The 20,407-nt window shown below is 41.8% G+C and overlaps 1 protein-coding gene across 2 annotated transcripts; it reads right to left on the reverse strand.

The window, feature by feature from the left end:
• Positions 1-2,877: 2,877 nt before the first annotated feature.
• Positions 2,878-15,854, reverse strand: pdcd10b (programmed cell death 10b). 2 transcript variants are annotated; one of them, XM_021611085.2, is made up of 9 exons: positions 15,738-15,854; positions 14,781-15,009; positions 11,301-11,354; positions 11,036-11,153; positions 10,781-10,907; positions 10,604-10,682; positions 9,885-9,967; positions 7,576-7,657; positions 2,878-4,811 (listed from the first exon to the last, which is right to left on the reverse strand). In XM_021611085.2, the coding sequence occupies exons 2-8, from the start codon at positions 14,868-14,870 to the stop codon at positions 7,576-7,578; spliced, it is 633 nt and encodes a 210-aa protein (XP_021466760.1). In that variant the 5' UTR covers positions 14,871-15,009; positions 15,738-15,854; the 3' UTR covers positions 2,878-4,811. The 2 variants fall into 2 exon arrangements, with proteins under 2 accessions (XP_021466760.1, XP_021466761.1); XM_021611086.2 differs by having other exon boundaries at positions 14,781-15,036; positions 15,738-15,825.
• Between the last annotated feature and the right edge of the window lie 4,553 nt (positions 15,855-20,407).

The raw sequence follows: 20,407 nt of genomic DNA on the forward strand, positions 1-20,407 counted from the left end.
AATAACAACAACAAGATAACTAATGTAAAATATACTGTGTCTGTAAAATGTATATAGGTTAAGAACTTTTGTGGAACAGAGTTAAAAAATATATATGGCAAATAGAAATCCAACAGGATGGTTTTCAGAACTACAGTTGAAGTCGGAAGTTTACATACACCTCAGCCAAATACATTTAAACTCTGTTTTTCACAATTCCTGACATTTAATCCTGGTAAAAAGTATAGTTTTAGGTCAGTTAGGATCACCACCTTATTTTAAGAATGAAATGTCAGAATACGAGTAGAGTGATTTATTTAAGCTTTTATTTCTTTCATCACACTCCCAGTGGGTCAGAAGTTTACTTAAACTCAATTAGTATTTGGTTGCATTGCCTTTAAATTGTTTAACTTGGGTCAAACGTTTCAGGTAGCTTCCCACCAGCTTCCCACAATAAGTTGGGTGAATTGTGGCCCATTCCTCCTGACAGTGCTGGTATAACTGAGTCAGGTTTGTATGCCTCCTTGCTCGCAAACACTTTTTCAATTCTGCCCACACATTTTCTATATGCTTGAGGTCAGGGCTTTGTGATGGCCACTCCAATACCTTGACTTTGTTGTCCTTAAGCGATTTTGCCACAACTTTGGAAGTATGCTTGGGGTCATTGTCCATTTGGAAGACCCATTTGCAACCAAGCTTTAACTTCCTGATTGATGTCTTAATATGTTGCTTCAATATATCCACATAATTTTCCATCCTCATGATGCCATTTCTTTTATGAAGTGCACCAGTCCCTCCTGCAACAAAGCACCCCCAGAACATGATGCTGCCACCCCCGTGCTTCACGGTTGGGATGGTGTTTTTCGGCTTGCAAGCTTCCCCCTGGTTCCTCCAAACATAACGATGGTTATTATGACCAAACAGTTCTATTTTTGTTTCATCAGACCAGAGGACATTTTTCCAAAAAGTAGGATCTTTGGCCCCATGTGCAGTTGCAAAACGTAGTCTGTCTTTTTTATGGCGGTTTTGGAGCAGTGGCTTCTTCCTTGCTGAGCGGCCTTTCAGGTTATGTCGATATAGGACTCGTTTACTGTGGATATAGATATGGATATTTACTGTACAATGCAGGATAATTCATCTCTTTAATTTCTACCAGCCACTTTTTTTTATATATATCTGCCACTTATGAAATCTATATTAAACGCTTTATAATTGTAAACACTGAGTCAGTGGTAGGCTAACTGACATTAGAAATATGAGACATATTGTGGAACCTTAATCCATGATTATTCTTCATTTATAAAAAAGATTAATAGTTTGTTTAACACTTTTTTTGGTTACTACATGATTCCATGTGTTATTTCATAGTTTTGATGTCTTCACTATTTAAAACAATTCAAGAAAAACTTGAATGAGTAGGTGTCCAAGCTTTTGACTGATACTGTATATACACAAGATTTTCTGGTCTGAAACCAAGATTGAACTCTTTGGCCTGAATGCCAAGCGTCACGTGAAGCATGGTGGTGGCAGCATCATGCTGTGGGGGATGTTTTTCAGCAGCAGGGACTGGGAGACTAGTCAGGATCGAGGCAAAGATGAACAGAGCAAAGTACAATGAGATCCTTGATGAAAACCTGCTCCAGAGCACTCAGGACCTCAGACTGGGGCAAGGTTCACCGTCCAACAGGACAACGACCCTAAGCACACAGCCAAGACATCGCAGGAGTGGCTTCGGGACAAGTCTTTGAATGTCCTTGAGTGGCCCAGCCAGAGCCCGGACTTGAACCCGATCAAACATCTCTGGAGAGACCTGAAAATAGCTGTGCAGCAACGCTCCCTATCCAACCTGACAGAGCTTGAGAGGATCTGCAGAGAAGAATGGGAGAAACTCCCCAAATACAGCTATGCCAAGATTGTAGCGTCATACCCAAGAAGACTTGATGCTGTAATCGCTGCCAAAGGTGCTTCAATAAAGTACTAAGTAAAAGGTCTGGATACTTATGTAAATGTGATATTATATTTTTTAATTTTTAATAAATTAGCAAACATTTCTCAAAACCTGTTTTTGTTTTGTCATTATGGGGTATTGTGTGTATGAATAGTTTCCGAACACTATATATTTACAAAAAATATATATGGGGGATTGGAAATGATGCAGGTAATTACGTTGATGGAAGCAACAATCTATCTGCAACATTAAAGCTGATCTACCCCTAAAAGGATTTTAAAAAACTGAGGGGTAATCTATTTCTGTGTTTTAAGTATTTCAATTTCCGCAACAACTACAAGCGTTGAAGCATGGGGCAACATTTCTCTGCCAGTTTGGTTCCATTGCTACCACACTGTAACAGCATGAAGCAAACCCATTCACATGGCAGATACTGTATGTGAATGTGTGAGAGCGAAGTCTTGCATTTCGAGACCACACTAGAAATCTGACATACTTATTATTGTTCTCAATAAGGAAGTAGTTACCTTATATTTCCTGAAAATTATACCTGCCTGCCAGTAAACAAAAAAGCTCTTCAATGAGGAAATACTTTCCAATATTCAGCTACTTGTCTTTTCAAATAAAAGTATATCTGAATACTGACTTTGAAATGTATGTGAAAGTAATTGAGATATTTTAATTAGTCATTTAACCCAGGTCTGGTTCCACCAATACAATCCACCAATTTCAGAAATACACAAGTGATTAGAGGAGAGGGGTTAGGGGCTAAGCACTAGATCTCTGGAACAGAAAATGGAACAAGTTTAGTTTTTATGATGAGGCAACTGTCTGTGTAAACAGACAATAAAACACTATCTGATGTACTCCATTCATGGAAAATCCCATGGCGTAAATCCCAGTAGTCTTAAAAAATATATCTTCTTGTCTCCCCCTAAACACAAACTGCATAATTAGGAAATGATTTATTGAACATTTGCCACCAGACATACAGTATCAGTTAAATATAGACAGCTTCAACCTGGAGCCGTTTCTATCCCTTCATCTTTAAACATCAGGGACAGACTCCTTTTACAAACCCTCCTCTCTCCGCTCTCTGTAGTTACACACACACAGACAGTGTGAGAATCGATCCCTCCCTAGTCCGCCCCTACCCCGAAGTCTTTTGGTTTTCTGTCTTCTAATAGAGAGTAGAATACGGGTGCATCTCAATAATCAAACAAGGTTTCCTCTCCTCACACCGCTCCCTTCCTCTGCACTACTCTGTAAAGACTGGACAGGTGAAAGGTCATACCCAGTAGGGTTAGAACATCATATTGCTTTCTCTTAAGAGAGGGAGACACTTGAGATGCACAGTAGGTAGTGAAAGCAGTTTCCGTTCTGAAAGCATGGTTAATAGGCTAAATGGCCCCTAAACACTGACACAGGGTCAGATACAGTGAGCTCCAAAAGTATTGGAACAGTGAATTTTTGCTGTTGTTATTTTTGTCTCTGTACTGCAGCCCTTTGGATTTGAAAATATACAACGACTACGAGGTTAAAGTGCAGACTGTCATAGAATACACTTCTACATTGATGTGGATGCTACCATGATTATGGATCATTCTGAATGCATCGTGAATAATGATGAGTGAGAAAGTTACAGATGCACAAATATCATACCCCTAAAACATGCTAACCTCTCACCATTACAATAACAGGGGACGTTAGCATATTTTAGGGAGATGGGTGTGTGATATTTGTGTCTAACTTTCTCATATCATTATTCACAATTTATTCAGGATTATCCATAATCATGGTAGCATCCATATTAATGTAGAAGAGTTTAGAAACATTATATTCTTATTTACACTAAAAACTCACTACAAAATGACAATACAATATTTACCATTGATTTCTATTGGGCACAAAATAATCTAAAACACAACCAAAACAAACAGCAAATGCATTCAACAAATGTGTAGAGTCACAAGCTTGATGTAGTCATTGTGTGATATGAATATGGGACCAAATACTTCTTACTACTTTAATACACAAGTGAATTTGTATGAAATACTTTTGGTCCCCTAAAATGGGAGGACTACGTACAGAAAATGCTTTAATTTCTAAACAATTCACCCGATATGGATGAAAATACCCTCAACCTAAAGCTGACACTGCACTTTAACCTAAAGGTAATCTGATCCTGGATATGTGGTTAGGGGCAACTTCTACCTTGAGCCTAATGTAAAGTAATCACATGAATATATATTATCAAAAATGGCAATTAGTCTGACAAATGCCTCGTCTCCTCTACTTCTAACAAGACCAGGTGTGTGTTCAACAAGTAGGGCCAGGAAGATACCAGTATCATTAATAACGTGGCAAGAAACAAAAAGCTCATTTTACATCTTTAGGAAAACAGCCCTACTGTTAGAAACTAATATCATTATCTTGTTACATGTATTTAATTTCTAAGATAGAGCACAGAATATTTTACATACAGCAAGTTTTTATAGGACCAAAGAAAAATTGAAAAAAATATTGTCATACTGTTATCGTCACAGCCTGATCAACAACTGACTGTCCCAAAACTTTAAAATGCTGATTCACACAATTAAACAGTAGCTAGGGATAACAAAAAAAAGCTATCACATATGCTGAAGTTCTTCAGCTAGCTTTTGGCCATTAAAACATTCACTAACGTTAGCTAACAGTTTAAAAGCTGACGTATTTCACTGCTAACATCAGCCTTTTTGAACGCACCTCAAGGGTATAAATTAAAACTGTCTGGTCAAAATCAAGCCTCTATTGTACATTTAAATCTGGTAGAAGGTGCTCTCCGATCATATGCCATTTTTAATGTTGCTTCGTTGGAAGATTGGATGGCCTCTCCAAGGCAAGCCTACAGACACATTCAGACAAAGACACAAACACAGGAGACATAGATTAGAAATCACTGGCCACTTTAAGAAATGGATCACTAGCCACTTGAATAATGTTCCGTATCTAGCATTACCCATCTCATATGTATAAACCGCACTCTTCTACGGTATCTTAGTCACTTTTAAATTGTGTCTACATAGTGCATCACCCATTTCATATGTATATACTGTATTGTATTCTAGACTACACCCCTGTGTCACGACTCCCGCCTACTTGTGTAGCCCGCCCTTGTTTGTGCGGGATTAATTTTAGTTCACGTCTTGTATCGGAGGTGTTATTGTGCTCCGGACCGTTGCCACCCTGTGTTTGGGTTGGTCTGTGTTTTCCGGCCTGTGTTTTTGGGTTGGTCTGTGTTTTCTGGCCTGTGTTTTTGGGTTGGTCTGTGTTTTCCACCCTGTGTTTTGGGTTGGTCTGTGTTTTGGGTTGGTCTGTGTTTTCCGGCCTGTGTTTGGGTTGGTCTGTGTTTTCCGCCCTGTGTTTTGGGTTGGTCTGTGTTTTGGGTTGGTCTGTGTTTTCCGGCCTGTGTTTTGGGTTGGTCTGTGTTTTCCACCCTGTGTTTTGGGTTGGTCTGTGTTTTCCGCCCTGTGTTTTGGGTTGGTCTGTGTTTTCCGCCCTGTGTTTTGGGTTGGTCTGTGTTTTCCGCCCTGTGTTTTGGGTTGGTCTGTGTTTTCCGCCCTGTGTTTTGGGCTGGTCTGTGTTTTGGGTTGGTCTGTGTTTTCCGCCCTGTGTTTTGGGTTGGTCTGTGTTTTGGGTTGGTCTGTGTTTTCCGCCCTGTGTTTTGGGTTGGTCTGTGTTTTCCACCCTGTGTTTTGGGTTGGTCTGTGTTTTGGGTTGGTCTGTGTTTTCCGGCCTGTGTTTGGGTTGGTCTGTGTTTTCCGCCCTGTGTTTTGGGTTGGTCTGTGTTTTGGGTTGGTCTGTGTTTTCCGGCCTGTGTTTTGGGTTGGTCTGTGTTTTCCACCCTGTGTTTTGGGTTGGTCTGTGTTTTCCGCCCTGTGTTTTGGGTTGGTCTGTGTTTTCCACCCTGTGTTTTGGGTTGGTCTGTGTTTTGGGTTGGTCTGTGTTTTCCGCCCTGTGTTTGGGTTGGTCTGTGTTTTCCGCCCTGTGTTTTGGGTTGGTCTGTGTTTTCCGGCCTGTGTTTTGGGTTGGTCTGTGTTTTCCGGCCTGTGTTTTGGGTTGGTCTGTGTTTTCCGCCCTGTGTTTTGGGTTGGTCTGTGTTTTCCGGCCTGTGTTTTGGGTTGGTCTGTGTTTTCCACCCTGTGTTTTGGGTTGGTCTGTGTTTTGGGTTGGTCTGTGTTTTCCGCCCTGTGTTTGGGTTGGTCTGTGTTTTCCGCCCTGTGTTTTGAGTTGGTCTGTGTTTTGGGTTGGTCTGTGTTTTCCGGCCTGTGTTTTGGGTTGGTCTGTGTTTTCCGCCCTGTGTTTTGGGTTGGTCTGTGTTTTCCGCTCTGTGTTTTGGGTTGGTCTGTGTTTTCCGCCCTGTGTTTTGGGCTGGTCTGTGTTTTGGGTTGGTCTGTGTTTTCCGGCCTGTGTTTTGGGTTGGTCTGTGTTTTCCGGCCTGTGTTTTGGGTTGGTCTGTGTTTTCCGGCCTGTGTTTTGGGTTGGTCTGTGTTTTCCGCCCTGTGTTTTGGGTTGGTCTGTGTTTTCGCCCTGTGTTTTGGGCATGACCATTTTGTGCCGGATTAAAGTGCATTTCTCCGTGAACCCTCTGCTCTCTGCGCCTGATTCCTACCTTCCCCTCCTAGTCAGCCGTGACACACTGGCTGTCAAACAGCCATCTCCAGCACATCAGAGGCTGCTGCCTATAGACAGATTAGGAATCACTGGACATTTTTAAGGAAATGAAACACTAGCCACTTTAATCAAGGACGTAATGTCTCTCCGTATCTTGCATTATTAATCTCATATGCGTAAACTGTACTATTCTGCGGTATCTTAAGTCACTTTAATTGTTTGTAAATATTGCATCGCCCATGTATATACTGTACTCTATACTATGCCACTGTATCTTAGTCCAATGCTGCTCTGACATATGTATATATATTCTTAATCCATTTCTTACTCAGATTTACATGTATTTTGGGTTTATCTTGTGAAACTGTTAGATGTTACTTGTTAGATATTACTGCACTGTTGGATCTAGAAGCACAAGCATTTCGCTACACCCGCAATAACATCTGCTAAACACGTGTATGTGACTAATAAAATTTGATTTGAAGAGAGAGGAGGCTGTCAGTGGACATAGACAGTAGCACCAGCATAATAAACAATCTCCCACCATAGAGTTAGAGATCTCAACTTTGTATCTGTCCCATTATGGCTTCTGTGACAGCCTCAATTGCACTGCCTGTGCTATCTCCATTTTGAAGTAGTCCATTTTGAAGTAGTCCATTTCTTTCTTCTTTAAAAAAAGCATAAACTTTATAATGGTGAATTTCCGCCACCTGCAGTACTGGAGTCCTGAACCAAATATTGTGCGTCATTCATTTATTGTGGCCACTAGATGGCAGTGATACATCTTAAAGCCATTTACAAACTGGGTAACCCAATTTGAAGAAGCAGCCAATGCTCTGCTCATTCATTGGCTGATACCTCCCAACCCATAGGAATCACCACTCACTTGTCCACTTTAAAATTATGGAAGCCCTCAATGGCAATGTTCATGCAACAACAGGTTATATTCAACTCTCTCTATGTCTATGTCTCACACACACAAACCCCTATTGTACCTATATGACGGTCTTGAAGGTCTGCAGAATGAGGTTGGTTTGGTGGATCAGTCTGTTTGCACTGATGAACACGTTGATCGCCCTGGAAACAAGGATGGTTCATTTATATTGTTATTTAACGACTGCAAAAAAAAAAAAAAACGCAATGTCATCAAAACAGTTGTTCAAAATAGCCCTGACATTTCAAACCTGATTAAATAATTGGTTTCTCATGGTCATCGTAAAATAAACAGTTAGTAAGAACATTCCCACTACTAATATTATTAGCATTAATGTACACTGAACAAAATATAAAACGCAACATGCAACAATTTCAAAGATTTTACTGAGTTCCAGTTCATAGAAGGCAGTGGTCACCAACCGGTCGGTGGCGCAATTGGCGGTGCACTTGATTCAGAAGCCCTGCGCACCGGCAGATCTGTGGCTAAATCGAGTGTGCCTACAACTTCCAGCAACGTTTGATACTAGCTACATGAGATTTCATAACTTATAAAAACCATGAGCAGAGAGAGAGACTGCCAAAGAATACAGCAAAGGGCTGCTGTTTTTAGGACGTTTTATTCAGCACTGTCAACACTGTTTTTATTCAACACAGTTACAAAACACGTACTCTGTACTACCACTCGCGCTGCAGCTGCGATTAATTAGTAGCCAAGTGTATCGATAGCCCTGCGTTTTTATTGTTATTAGCAGCTCATCGTGTCTATTTGAATATATCATTTTCTCTGGTCATAGGAACAACATGAATTTGTTGTTGTTTGACTTGTTTTGCCATCCGGTGGAAGACGGTGTCCCCTCTCTCTGGTCAGTCTCACCGGAGGCAAGGCAAGGCAAGGAAGGACAGAGCAGGGACCGTGAGAGGCAGACCCTCTGCTGCTCTCTCCCTCCCTCCGCTGAGACTAATGCCGTGTTCAAAACAACTGGGAACTCAGGAATTTCAGACTTCCGACTTCAGTGTGTTCAAGAGAACAGGGAACTCTGGGAAAAAAACTAGATGCGACTGGGAAAAATAGTTTTGAACTGGGGATTGAGTTGATCAGGCTATTGATTGTGGCCTGTGGAATGTTGTCCAACTCTTCTTTAATGGCTGTGGAAAGTTGCTGGATATTGAAGAGAACTGGAACATGCTGTCGTTCCTGAGCATCCCAAACAGGCTCAATGGGTGACATGTCTGGTGAGTGTGCAGGCCATGGAAGAACTGACATTTTCAGTTGCCAGGAACTGTGTACAGATTTTTGAGACATGGGGCTGTGCATTATCATTCGGAAACATGAGGTGATGGTGGCGGGTGAAATGCACGACAATGGGCCAGGATCTCGCCACGGTATCTGTGCATTCAAATTGTCATCGATAAAATGCAATTGTGTTCGTTGTCCATAGCTTATGCCTTGCCGTACCATAACCCCACCGCCACCATGGGGCACTCTGTTGACAACGTTGACATCAGTAAACCACTCGCCCACATGACAATATACACGTCTGCCATCTGCCCGGTACAGTTGAAACTGAGATTCAGCCATAAAGAGCACACTTCTCCAGTGTGCCAGTGGCCATCGAAGGTAAGCATTTGCCCACTGAAGTCTATTACAATGTCAAACTACAGTTAGATCAAGGCTTTGGTGGAGGACGACGAGCATGCAGATGAGCTTCCCTGAGACGGTTCAATTTCTGCAGAAATTCTTCGGGTTGTGTAAACCCAGCTGTCCAGGTGGCTGGTCTCAGACGTACCCGCAGGTGAAGAAGCTGGATGTGGAGGTCCTGGGCTGGTGTGGTTACATGTGGTCTGCGGTTGGACGTATTGTCAAATTCCCAATTCTCTGGCAAGAGCTCTGGGGGAAATTCCTGCAGTCAGCATGCAAATTGCACGCTCCCCCAAAACATGGCATCTGTGGCAGTGTGTTGTGTGACAAAACGGCACATTTTAGAGTAGCCTTTTATTGTCCCCAGCACAAGGTGCACCTGTGTAATGATCATGCTGTTTAATCAGCTTCTTGACATGCCACACCTGTCAGGTGGATGGATTATCTTGGCAAAAGAGAAATGCTCACTAACAGGGATATCAACAAATTTGTGCACAACATTTGAGAGAAATACGCCTTTTGTGCATATGGAACATTTCTAGGACCTTCTATTTTAGCTTATGTAACATGGGACCAACACCTTATATGTTGCGTTTAAATGTTTGTTCAGTGTATTTTTGCTGTGGGTTTAGTAAATCCCCCAATCACAATTCACAATTCACTGCTTTCGATAAGCATATATCCATCCATCTATTCAGCTTCCTTATGAATCTACTCTACATGACTCACTTTCCATCTTTGAAGTATGTTTTGAGGGTGTCGCTGAAGCTTTTGGAGTATTTGACAAACTCCTTCTTCTGGTGCTCAAGAGCCTGGACACACAGAATAGACAGACAGCTGTGAACATCGCCTTCACAATGATATCAGCTCTCCTTGCAGCCATTGATCACATTAAAGATAAGGAAGAAACAGAGTGTACAAAACATTAGGAACACCTTCCTAATCTTGAGTTGCAACCCCTTTTGCCCTCAGAACAGCCTCAATTCGTCAGGGTATGGTCTCTACCAGGATGTTGAAAGCGTTCCACAGGGATGATGGCCCATGTTGACTCCAATGCTTCCCACAGTTTGTGTCAAGTTGACTGGATGTCCTTTGGGTGGTGGACCATTCTTGATACACACAGGAAACTATTGAGCGTGAAAAACCCAGCAGCGTTGCAGTTCTTGACACACTCAAATCTGTGCGCCTTGCACCTTCTACCATACCCTGGTTAAAAGCACATCAACATTTTTTCTTACCCATTCACCCTCTGAATGGCGCACACACACACAATCCATGTCCTTCTTTAACCCGTCTCCTCCTATTCGTCTACACTGATTTAAGTTCATTTAACAAGTGACATCAATAAGGGATCGTAGCTTTTCACCTGGATTAACCTGCTCAGTCTATGCCATGGAAAGAGCTGTTTTGTCCACTCAGTGTATATTCCACATCTCTGTGTGTCTTACCCTACGGTTCTGGTAGTGGTATTTCTTAAAGACGTTATTGACTGTATCCAGGAGCTCCTTTATAGCACTGGCGATGTCTCTATGGAAAACAACAACCAACACCAATCAAGAAGCAGGATGTCAAGGGCATGCTCATGAAGGTGTGTGTGTTAGTGTATACTGTGTGCGTGTACTCACTTAATTGTCTGTAGGAAGCGTACCCTGTCGTTGATCTCGTCAGGTATCTTACTGAGGATGTGTTTCAGAGCTCTGGATTTCTCATTTAGGTCCTGGAACTCCTGCTCTGGCCTGTCCACTAAGAACTCTACACACACACACACACACACACACACAGGGAATAGGACATATGAGTCAATTTAATAAACAACTACAAACATATTGAATCTCTTGTAAGCAGATGCTTAGTGTTGGTACTTTTCTACACTCACACACCTTCCACGTCATCTGCAGCCATGCGCAGCAGAGACTCTGTGTAGTTTATCTGAACGTTTTTCTTCTCCAGAATTTTCATTATGATGTCCTGAGTTAGGCCTGGGTTCTCCCTCTCCGCCTAGCAACACAAACACACAATTACACCTGTTGATTATTCAAGCTGCCCATCCTTGCAACCAGAGCCCAGCGGTTACGTAAGGGCAAAGGTCATACGTTTATGAGGTAAGGGGTTAGATGTCAGGGATCGTGTGTTTGTGTGTCTTACCTTGATGAAGGCTGCCCTCAGTGTCTGGGCAGCTGACAAGTTGATCCTCTCCAGCTGCCAAACCAACACACACACACACATCATTAGAGGCTGACAAGAACAAACACACTCATCCAGGGTTCGACATACAAGGCTGCCTGCTGGTCCGGGGAGGTTTTGGAAGCCCACTGGGCCAGTCAATCATCCACACCAGTGGCCCGCTTGGATCAGTGAAAAAAATATAAATATATTGTTATTTTCAATCAAGGCTATATAATTGATGAAAAAACAGGAATTCCTGAAGCTGCTAGTTCGTTATATAGATTATTTATCTGCCGCACACACAGCCTCATTTGAGTGGAATCATCTGTCGGGCAGCAAGACTGCGCAGCTCTCAACTGTCCTGATTCTTTTGCAACAGACACCATTTATTCCAAACGCTCTTCAACGTAAAAGCTGTTGGGTTCTTAAACGGAAGTTGTACCATAGTCCCATGTACCAACACCACAGTCGCCTCCAAACTCATCACCAAGCTCACGACCCTGGGACTAAACATCTGCCTCTGCAATTGGATCCTGGACTTCCTGATGGGCCACACCCAAGTGGTGAGTGTACGCAACAACACATCCGGCACGCTGATCATCAACACGGGGGCCCCTCAGGGGTGTGTGCTTTGTCCCCACCTGTACACCCTGCGTGGACGTGCATGACTCTAACATCATCATCAAGTTTGCTGACAACACAACAGTGATACGACTGATCACCGACAACGATGACGCAGCCTATAGGGAGGAGGCAAAGAGACCTGACAGCGTGGTGCCAGGACAAGAACCTCTCCCCCAATGTCAGCAAGACAAAGGAGCTGACTGTGGACAACAGGAAACGGAGGGGTGAGTACGCCCCCATCCACAGACGGGGCTGTAGTGGAGCAGGTCGAGAGCTTCAAGTTCCTCAGTGTCTAAATCACTAAGGAATGATCATGGTCCACACACACCCACACAGTTGTGAAAAGGGCATGACAGCACCTGCCCTCAGGAGGCTGAAAAAATGTGGCCTGGACCATTGAGAGCATCTTGACAGGCTGCAACACCGCTTGGTACGGCAACTGCAAGGCACCTGATCTACACAGGGTGGTGAGTATGGCCCAGTACATCACTGGGGCCAAGCTTCCTGCCATCCAGGACCTCTATACCATGCGGTGTCAGAGGAAGGCCCTAAAAATTGTCAAAGACTCCAGCCACCCTAGTCATAGACTGTTCTCTCTGCTACCATAAACAAGTGGTACCGGAGTGCCAAGTCTAGGTTCAAAAGGCTTCCTAACAGCTTCTATCCCCAAGCCATAAGACTCCTGAGTAGCTAATCAAAGGGCTACCCAGACCCTTCTTTAACACTGCTGCTACTCTCTGTTTATTATCTATGCATAGCCAATTTAACTCTACCTACATGTACATATTACCTCAATTACCTCGACTAACCGGTGCCCCCCCGCATATTAACTCTGTACCGGTAACCCCCTGTATATAGCCTCTCTTGTTATTTTACTGCTGCTGTTTAATTATTTGTTACTTTATTTTCAATTTTTTATTTAACACTTATTTTAATTTTTTTAACTTCTTAAAGCATTTTTGGGTAAGGGCTTGTAAGTAAGCATTTCAATATAAGGTCTACACAATGATTCTCTACCCTATACTTGCTTGTTTTGTCACAAACTGAAATTAGGCGAACTATTCGAATTTTAGCTACCAGGAAATGGCGGGGAGATTTCTGCATAGTGTATCGTTAACTCTGCATTGTTGGAAAAGAAAGAACCCCTAAGTAAGAATTTCACTTTTAGTCAGTGGTGTAAAGTACTTAAGTAAAAATACTTTGAAGCACTACTTCAGTAGTTTTGGGAGGTATCTGTACTTTACTATTTTTGACAACTTTTACACTATTACACTACTACTTTTACAACTTTTACACTACATTCCTGATGTACTTTTTACTCCATACATTTTCCCTGACACCCAAAAGTACTCGTTACATTTTGACAGGAAAATGGTCCAATTCACCCACTTATCAAGAAAGCATCCCTGGTGCCTCTGATCTGGCGGACTCACTAAACACAAATGCTTTGTTTGTTAAATTAATATCTAAGTCTTGGAGTGTGCCCCTGGCTATCTGTAAATGTTAAAAAATATATATAAAAATAATATGCTGAGCCATACTCACCACCCTTTTGCATAATATAAGGACTTTGAAATTATTAATACCTTTACTTTTGATACATAAGTACATTTTAGCAATTCCGTTTACTTTTAATACTGAAGTATATTTAAAACCAAATACTTTTAAAAACTTTAACTCAATTAGTATTTTAATGGGTGACTTTCACTCAAGTTATTTTCTATTAAGGTATCTTTACTTTTACTGAAGTATGACTTTTCAGTACTTTTTCCACCACTGCTTTTAGTCTACACCTGTTGTTTACCAAGCATCTGACAAATACAATTTGATTTGTATGGTTTCCACGCATTGCCATTCCAATCGGAATAGTTTGCGAATGTTTGGCACAAGCCTGCTACGTTAGGTTAAGCACAAGCTGCACATCTATAAATGATAACTTCGTCCATGCTCTAAAGTGGAGTGAAGTCCACAGGGTTCCATATTTCAACTTCTTCCAGCCACTCATTTTTTTTTTAAAGGAGAGACACGACTGAACTACAACTTCCGTTTAAGAATAAAATGGAAATCAACAGCATTTGGAGTAAACGGTTTCTGTTGCGAAACATTTTCCAACTAGCACGTGAAAAATAATTGTTGTGGACTTAGAACATCTCATTTTTTTTGCTTTTCTGTAAGAAAACGTGTGATTTAGAGAGTGGAAACCAGAAAACACTATAGGCAAACTTAGAAACCCGGACAAACAAAACCTTGAAAACAGAATTCAGCGTAATGTAATGAAACAGAAGGAAGCAGGTCTCGAACCCTCGACCTTCTAGCCCGAGGCCTGGCGCACTATCGACTGTGCCCTAAAAGCATGCTTGTGCGGCAGGGTCGATTTCCGAGCGTATAAACTCAGGGTCGATTTCCGAGCGTATAAACTCAGGGTCGATTTCCGAGCGTATAAACTCAGGGTCGTTACAGTAAGATAAAACAGATTTTAAAGGGCCTTAGAACTGACTGTTCAAAATCACCAACAAGAACACCCTTTTTGAGATTGCGCAAGTTTGATTTTCCCCCTCAAAACAATCAATGTAAATATTACATTGTCAAGTTAAAATGTTATTATTTGTGTATGGAGAGTAGGTTATAGGCTATACGCTAGCTTGCTCAGCCCGCAAATTTAAAACAAACCACCTGATATTTAAATGATGCACGCATCATCCACTATCCTTTGAGATCTTGGCCCCGGCCAGTATGTTTTTCATTTGGACCAGTAGCTTTCAGGTCGCACTGGCCCGGTGTGTTACTTGAACATTTACCTGAATCTATATTAGACAAAACACTCACACACATTACCTCGTTAAAAACTGGGTACATGACAGCGTAAAGCGTCATGGAGACCATGGAGTTTGTCTCGGTTTCAATCCTCATCTCTTCCATGGTCATCCTCCAAGGAGGTGCAGAGAATACACACTCACTTTTTCCTCTCTTTCTCTTTCACTCTCTCTCACACACACACACACACACACAGAGAGAGAGAGAGAGAGAGAGAGAAAGTTCCAAGAGTCCCCAGAGTGACAAGAGCCTAGAGAGAGAGAGAGAGATTTGTGCCCTGTTGCCACAAGGGCAACCAGTGAAAAACAAACACCATTGAAAATACAACCCATATTTATGTTAATTTATTTTCCCTTCTGTACTTTAACTATTTGCACATCATTTTAACACTTTACATAGCTATAATGACACTTTGAAACTTTTGTGAGTAATGTTTACTGTTCATTTGATTGTTTATTTCACGTTTGTTTATTATCCATTTCACTTGCTTTGGCAATGTAAACATATGTTTCCCATGCCAATAAAGCCATTTGAATTGAATAGAGAGAACTTTGTCTATGTTGTCATGTAGACAGACCTAAGGCGTTATTAACTTCCTCTTCTACTGTGACATGATTAGCTACTGTACACAAGAACGTTACCATGCAAGTTAACGTTAAACATGTTCGGTTCCTAAGAAGCTAGCTAACTTAACTGTCACACATGCTCGCTAACATTAGTTACCAAAGTTTGGTAACTAACTACATAGCTAGTTTGCAGATTATATGTCAATTTAGGCGGACCTTTAACTGTGAAAATCACCAAGGAATATAGCTAACATTAACTAGCTAACGTCACCCATCAGTATCATGCTCTACTGTAGCTAATTAGTTACGCTTGAGCAACTTGCAAATGTGTGGCTAATGCACTGTCATTCAGTAGAGATAAGTCTAACGGTCAAATGGTGGTTCTCTTAACTAACCACAGATAGTTAGTTACCTTTCTTGTCACCGTTCTAATAGCGAGAATGTCTGGTTAGCTGCGTTGTTATCATCAACTTCTCCTTCAGCGACACTTCCGGGTCACGGAATTTTGGAAACGCTCTAAATAAAAGTCCCCAACATAATAGTAGAAAAGTGTCAATAACCTCAATTATTCATGATACATTAAAAATAATTGTCGAAACACGAACAATGATTCATATTTTTTCAAATTTAAGTGACATTTGCATTAAATGTTCCAAGGTCGAATAAATGCCCACAATGAAAATCATTGTGCATTTTGCATACAGCATACAATGACATTCTACACGATTCTGTGCTTCCAACTTTGTGGCAACAGTTTGGGGGAAGCCCTTCCCTGTTTCAACATGAACATGCCACCTTGCACAAAGCGAGGACCATACAGAAATGGTTTGTCGAGATCGGTGTGGAAAAACTTGACTGGCCTGCACAGAGTCCTGACTTCAACCCCATCGAACACCTTCGGAATGAATTAGAATGCCGACTGCGAGCCAGGCCTAATCACCCAACATCAGTGCCCAACCTCACAAATGCTCTTATAGCTGAATGGAAGCAAGTCCTCGCAGCAATGTCCCAACATCTAGTGGAAAGACTTCCCATAAGAGTGGAGGCTGTTATGGCAGCAAAGGGGGGGGGGGGACCAACTTCATATTAATGCCCATGATTTTAGAATGAGAGGTTTGACCAGCAGGTGTCCACATACTTTCGGTAATGTAGTGTGTCTAATGTATGGTGTCATTTCATAGTGGTCTGAATAATATGGAGTGTTGCTGGCCTTTTACTGTGGTCAAACTGCTTAAAATGGAACCACTGGACACTGTATGGTACAAATATTGCACTGTGCAGGCAAAGCAATCAAATCGCACAACGTAAAAACTTGTGTCCAATGAGAGGCTGTAGAGAGGCTGCTCAATGTGTGTGTGTGTGTGTGTGTGTGTGTGTGTGTGTGTGTGTGCTTGCGTGTGTGTGTGTCACTGTGTGTGTTGGTGTTTGTTGCTTGGTTGCTCCTCTGGTGTCGCATGGGTATGTGTTTTAAATGGAAGCCAGTCTGTTTCTGCTGATTTACTTTCTCTTTTCTCTCTCATCCAGTCCTCTTTGTTCTAGACAGAAGATACTGTCTTTTTCCCCACTGTTCTCTCTCCCTATGCTGAGCCACTTGAAAAAGACCATTGGTCAGTGGTTTCAATAGCCTACTCTGGTAGCCTACTAATAAATGTTTGGCTATTTTTGTATTTTCTCCCAACTTCTGCCCTTTAACTAATTACCAATATGTTGACTTTGACTACACCATGCTATACTTCCTGTCTGCCCTCAGGCACAGATCTAGGATCAGATAACCTTATGAGTATCATTTTAATTACAGATGCAAAGGTCTACACCAGGGTTTTATTTGTGGCCCCCAAGTTCTGAGCAAAAAAATCAAGATGTTTTTTTTATATGTTCATTGTTGAATATACCATTTATTTTTTTTAAACACCAGAAAATCAGCTTCAAGTGATTTTAATTTGGAAAATGTGTTCGCAAGTATTCACATGATTAATAGAGGCACGTGTGTCACGTTTGTCATAACGAGGAGACCAAGGCGCAGCGTGATAACATACATTCTGACCTAACCAAAATAATAAAGAAAACAAAGTCAGGGCGTGACAACGTGATCATAAACAAATGTAAGCAAGGTTTGAAAGTATTACGTTTTTATTCCAATATTATCTGTTTGGGCTTATTATTTGTAATTATGTTCAGGCCCCCAAACTATCCGCTCAAGAAACAATTGGCCCACGGCTGAATCTAGTTGATGGTCTCTACACCACGCAATCTAGTTGATGATCTCTACACCACGCAATCTAGTTGATGATCTCTACACCACGCAATCTAGTTGATGATCTCTACACCACGCAATCTAGTTGATGATCTCTACACCACGCAATCTAGTTGATGATCTCTACACCACGCAATCTAGTTGATGATCTCTACACCACGCAATCTAGTTGATGATCTCTACACCACGCAATCTAGTTGATGATCTCTACACCACGCAATCTACTTGATGATCTCTACACCATGCAATCTACTTGATGATCTCTACACCACGCAATCTAGTTGATGATCTCTACACCACGCAATCTACTTGATGATCTCTACACCACGCAATCTAGTTGATGATCTCTACACCACGCAATCTAGTTGATGATCTCTACACCACGCAATCTAGTTGATGATCTCTACACCATGCAATCTACTTGATGATCTCTACACCACACAGTCTAGTTGATGATCTCCACTGGCCTACACCTTGCAACCCGGCATACAGCTAGTTCAGCCCTGTTTATTTTTGTCAAATCACAGTTGTTGTCGGGACAAGAACTGCGAGGCCATTAAACCATATGACCTGATTAGAAAAATAATCTGGTTCCATGAAAACCTTTTTTTTTGCATCTGATTTATTACTATGTCATACACTACCACCAGGGAAGGGAAAGAGGATTACTGATCAGTTGTACAACAGAATGCATTCAACCGAAATGTGTCTTCCGCATTTACCCCAACCCCTCTGGTGCAGGGGGCTGTCTTAATCAACATCCACAGCACAGATGTTGTGGGTGTTAACTGCCTTGCTCAAGGCCAGAACAGCCATTTTTTCCAACTTGCCAGCTCGGGGAGTCAAACAAGCAACCTTTCGGTTACTGTCCCAATGCTCTAACCGCTAGGCTACCTGCTACTTCCAGAGGTAGCGGTCGAGATTAGGCTGTAGCTCAGTGGGCTAACATAGAGCCTCTTCACACTTACTCCATTTTTCATCAAAATACCTTCTGCTACACATATTACTAAAACGTAAACTTGCTCCATCTCGACCGCTACTTCTGGAAGTAGCGCAGGACACTCGACAGTTGCCGCCCTTGAAGCAGGACAAAGTGAACAGAATTGTCTCATTGAGCCAACATTTCTACAGTTTAAATGGTAATAGTTTTAGAAACAGCTGAAATGCACAGACATGTTCCTAATATTTGAGACTTGTTTTACTGAATTTGTAGTGTGAAGAGGCTCTATGTTAGCCCACTGAGCTACAGCCTAGACATTTTTAGGGAGGTTACTCATTATCCTATGAGCCTGGTTAGCGAAGGTGAGTGAAGGACAGAGCGTGTGGTCAGACCACATGTTGTCAGGGTGCGGTTGAGAGGCAGTAGGGAGGTGACTGGTTTGTCTAGTTTGCACACAGGATGGGCTGTGGTGGACGTGGACCTCAGTGGTGTGTGTGTGTGTAGGTAGGTAGGTGTGTAGGTAGGTAGGAATTATGTTGAATATAATAAGAAACTAGAAATGAACAAAAATAGAAACGCAACATGCAATACTTTAATAACAGTTACAGTTCAAAGAAAGAAACCAGTCAATTGAAATAAATGATTTAGGCGCTAATCTATGGATTTCACATTTATGGGAATACCGATATGCATCTGTTGGTCACAGATACCTTAAGAAAAAAGGTAGGGGTGTGGATCAGAAGACCAGCCAGCATATGGTGTGACCACCATTTACATAATGCAGCGTGACATCTCCTTCGCATAGAGTTGATCAGGTTGTTGATTGTGGCCTGTGGAATGTTGTCCCACTCCTCTTCAATGGCTGTGCGAAGTTGCTGAATATTGACAGGAACTGGAACATGCTGTCATACACATCGATCCAGAGTATCCCAACGCCAAACTGCAGTCAGGTCAAGACCCTGGTGAGGACAACGAGCACACAGATGAGCTTCCGTGAGATGGTTTCTGACAGTTTGTGTAAAAATTATTTGGTTGTGCAAACCCACAGTTTCATCAGCTGTCCGGGTGGCTAGTCTCAGCCGATCCTGCAGGTGAAGAAGCAGGATGTGGCGTTCCTGTGGAACTACTGGGCTGACGTACTGCCAAATTCTCTAAAATGACGTTCGAGGCGGCTTATGGTAGAGAAATTAACATTACATTATCTGGCAACAGCTCTGGAGAAATGCTCACTAACAGTGATGTAAACAAATTTGTGCACAAAATGTTGTGTGTATGACAAACTTCTGGGATCTTTTATTTCCGCTCATAAAACATGGGACCAACACTTTACTTGTTGCATTTATATATTTTTTCAGAGTACATTCATTCATCTGACTTCATTATTTTGTGAATGCTGTAGCATTTCCAACGTATCTATCCATGGTAGCGAGCCTTGCTTCACCACTGAATACTATTAAGAGGCTAAGAGACAAAATAACTAACATCTCATGTCCTAGCATTAAATGATTGAGTTGACCTTAGCTCAAAGCTACACAATTAGAGGCCAAGCATGTGGGATGTGTAGTGTGAATAACACTTACCATTAGACCATTCACCAAATAATAATACAAAGAGTATTAGCTTCTCTGAAATATGAGGACTACGGTTTCGTATCCATTTAAAAGTGATCAGATTTATTACGGTTATGCAATAAGAATACAATCATCAAATGGGACACAGGAGTGATAGAGGTATATATGTATAGGGGTAAGGGGACTATAAGCATCAGGATATACAGTCCCGTTTAAAAGTATTTGCCCCCTTTCTGATTTTCTCTGTTTATGCATTTTTTTTATACGGAACGTTATCAGATCTTCAACAAAAACAAAATATTAGATAAAGGGAACCT

Source organism: Oncorhynchus mykiss, chromosome 7 (genome assembly GCF_013265735.2).
Source record: "Oncorhynchus mykiss isolate Arlee chromosome 7, USDA_OmykA_1.1, whole genome shotgun sequence".
Classification (NCBI taxonomy): Eukaryota; Metazoa; Chordata; class Actinopteri; order Salmoniformes; family Salmonidae; genus Oncorhynchus; species Oncorhynchus mykiss.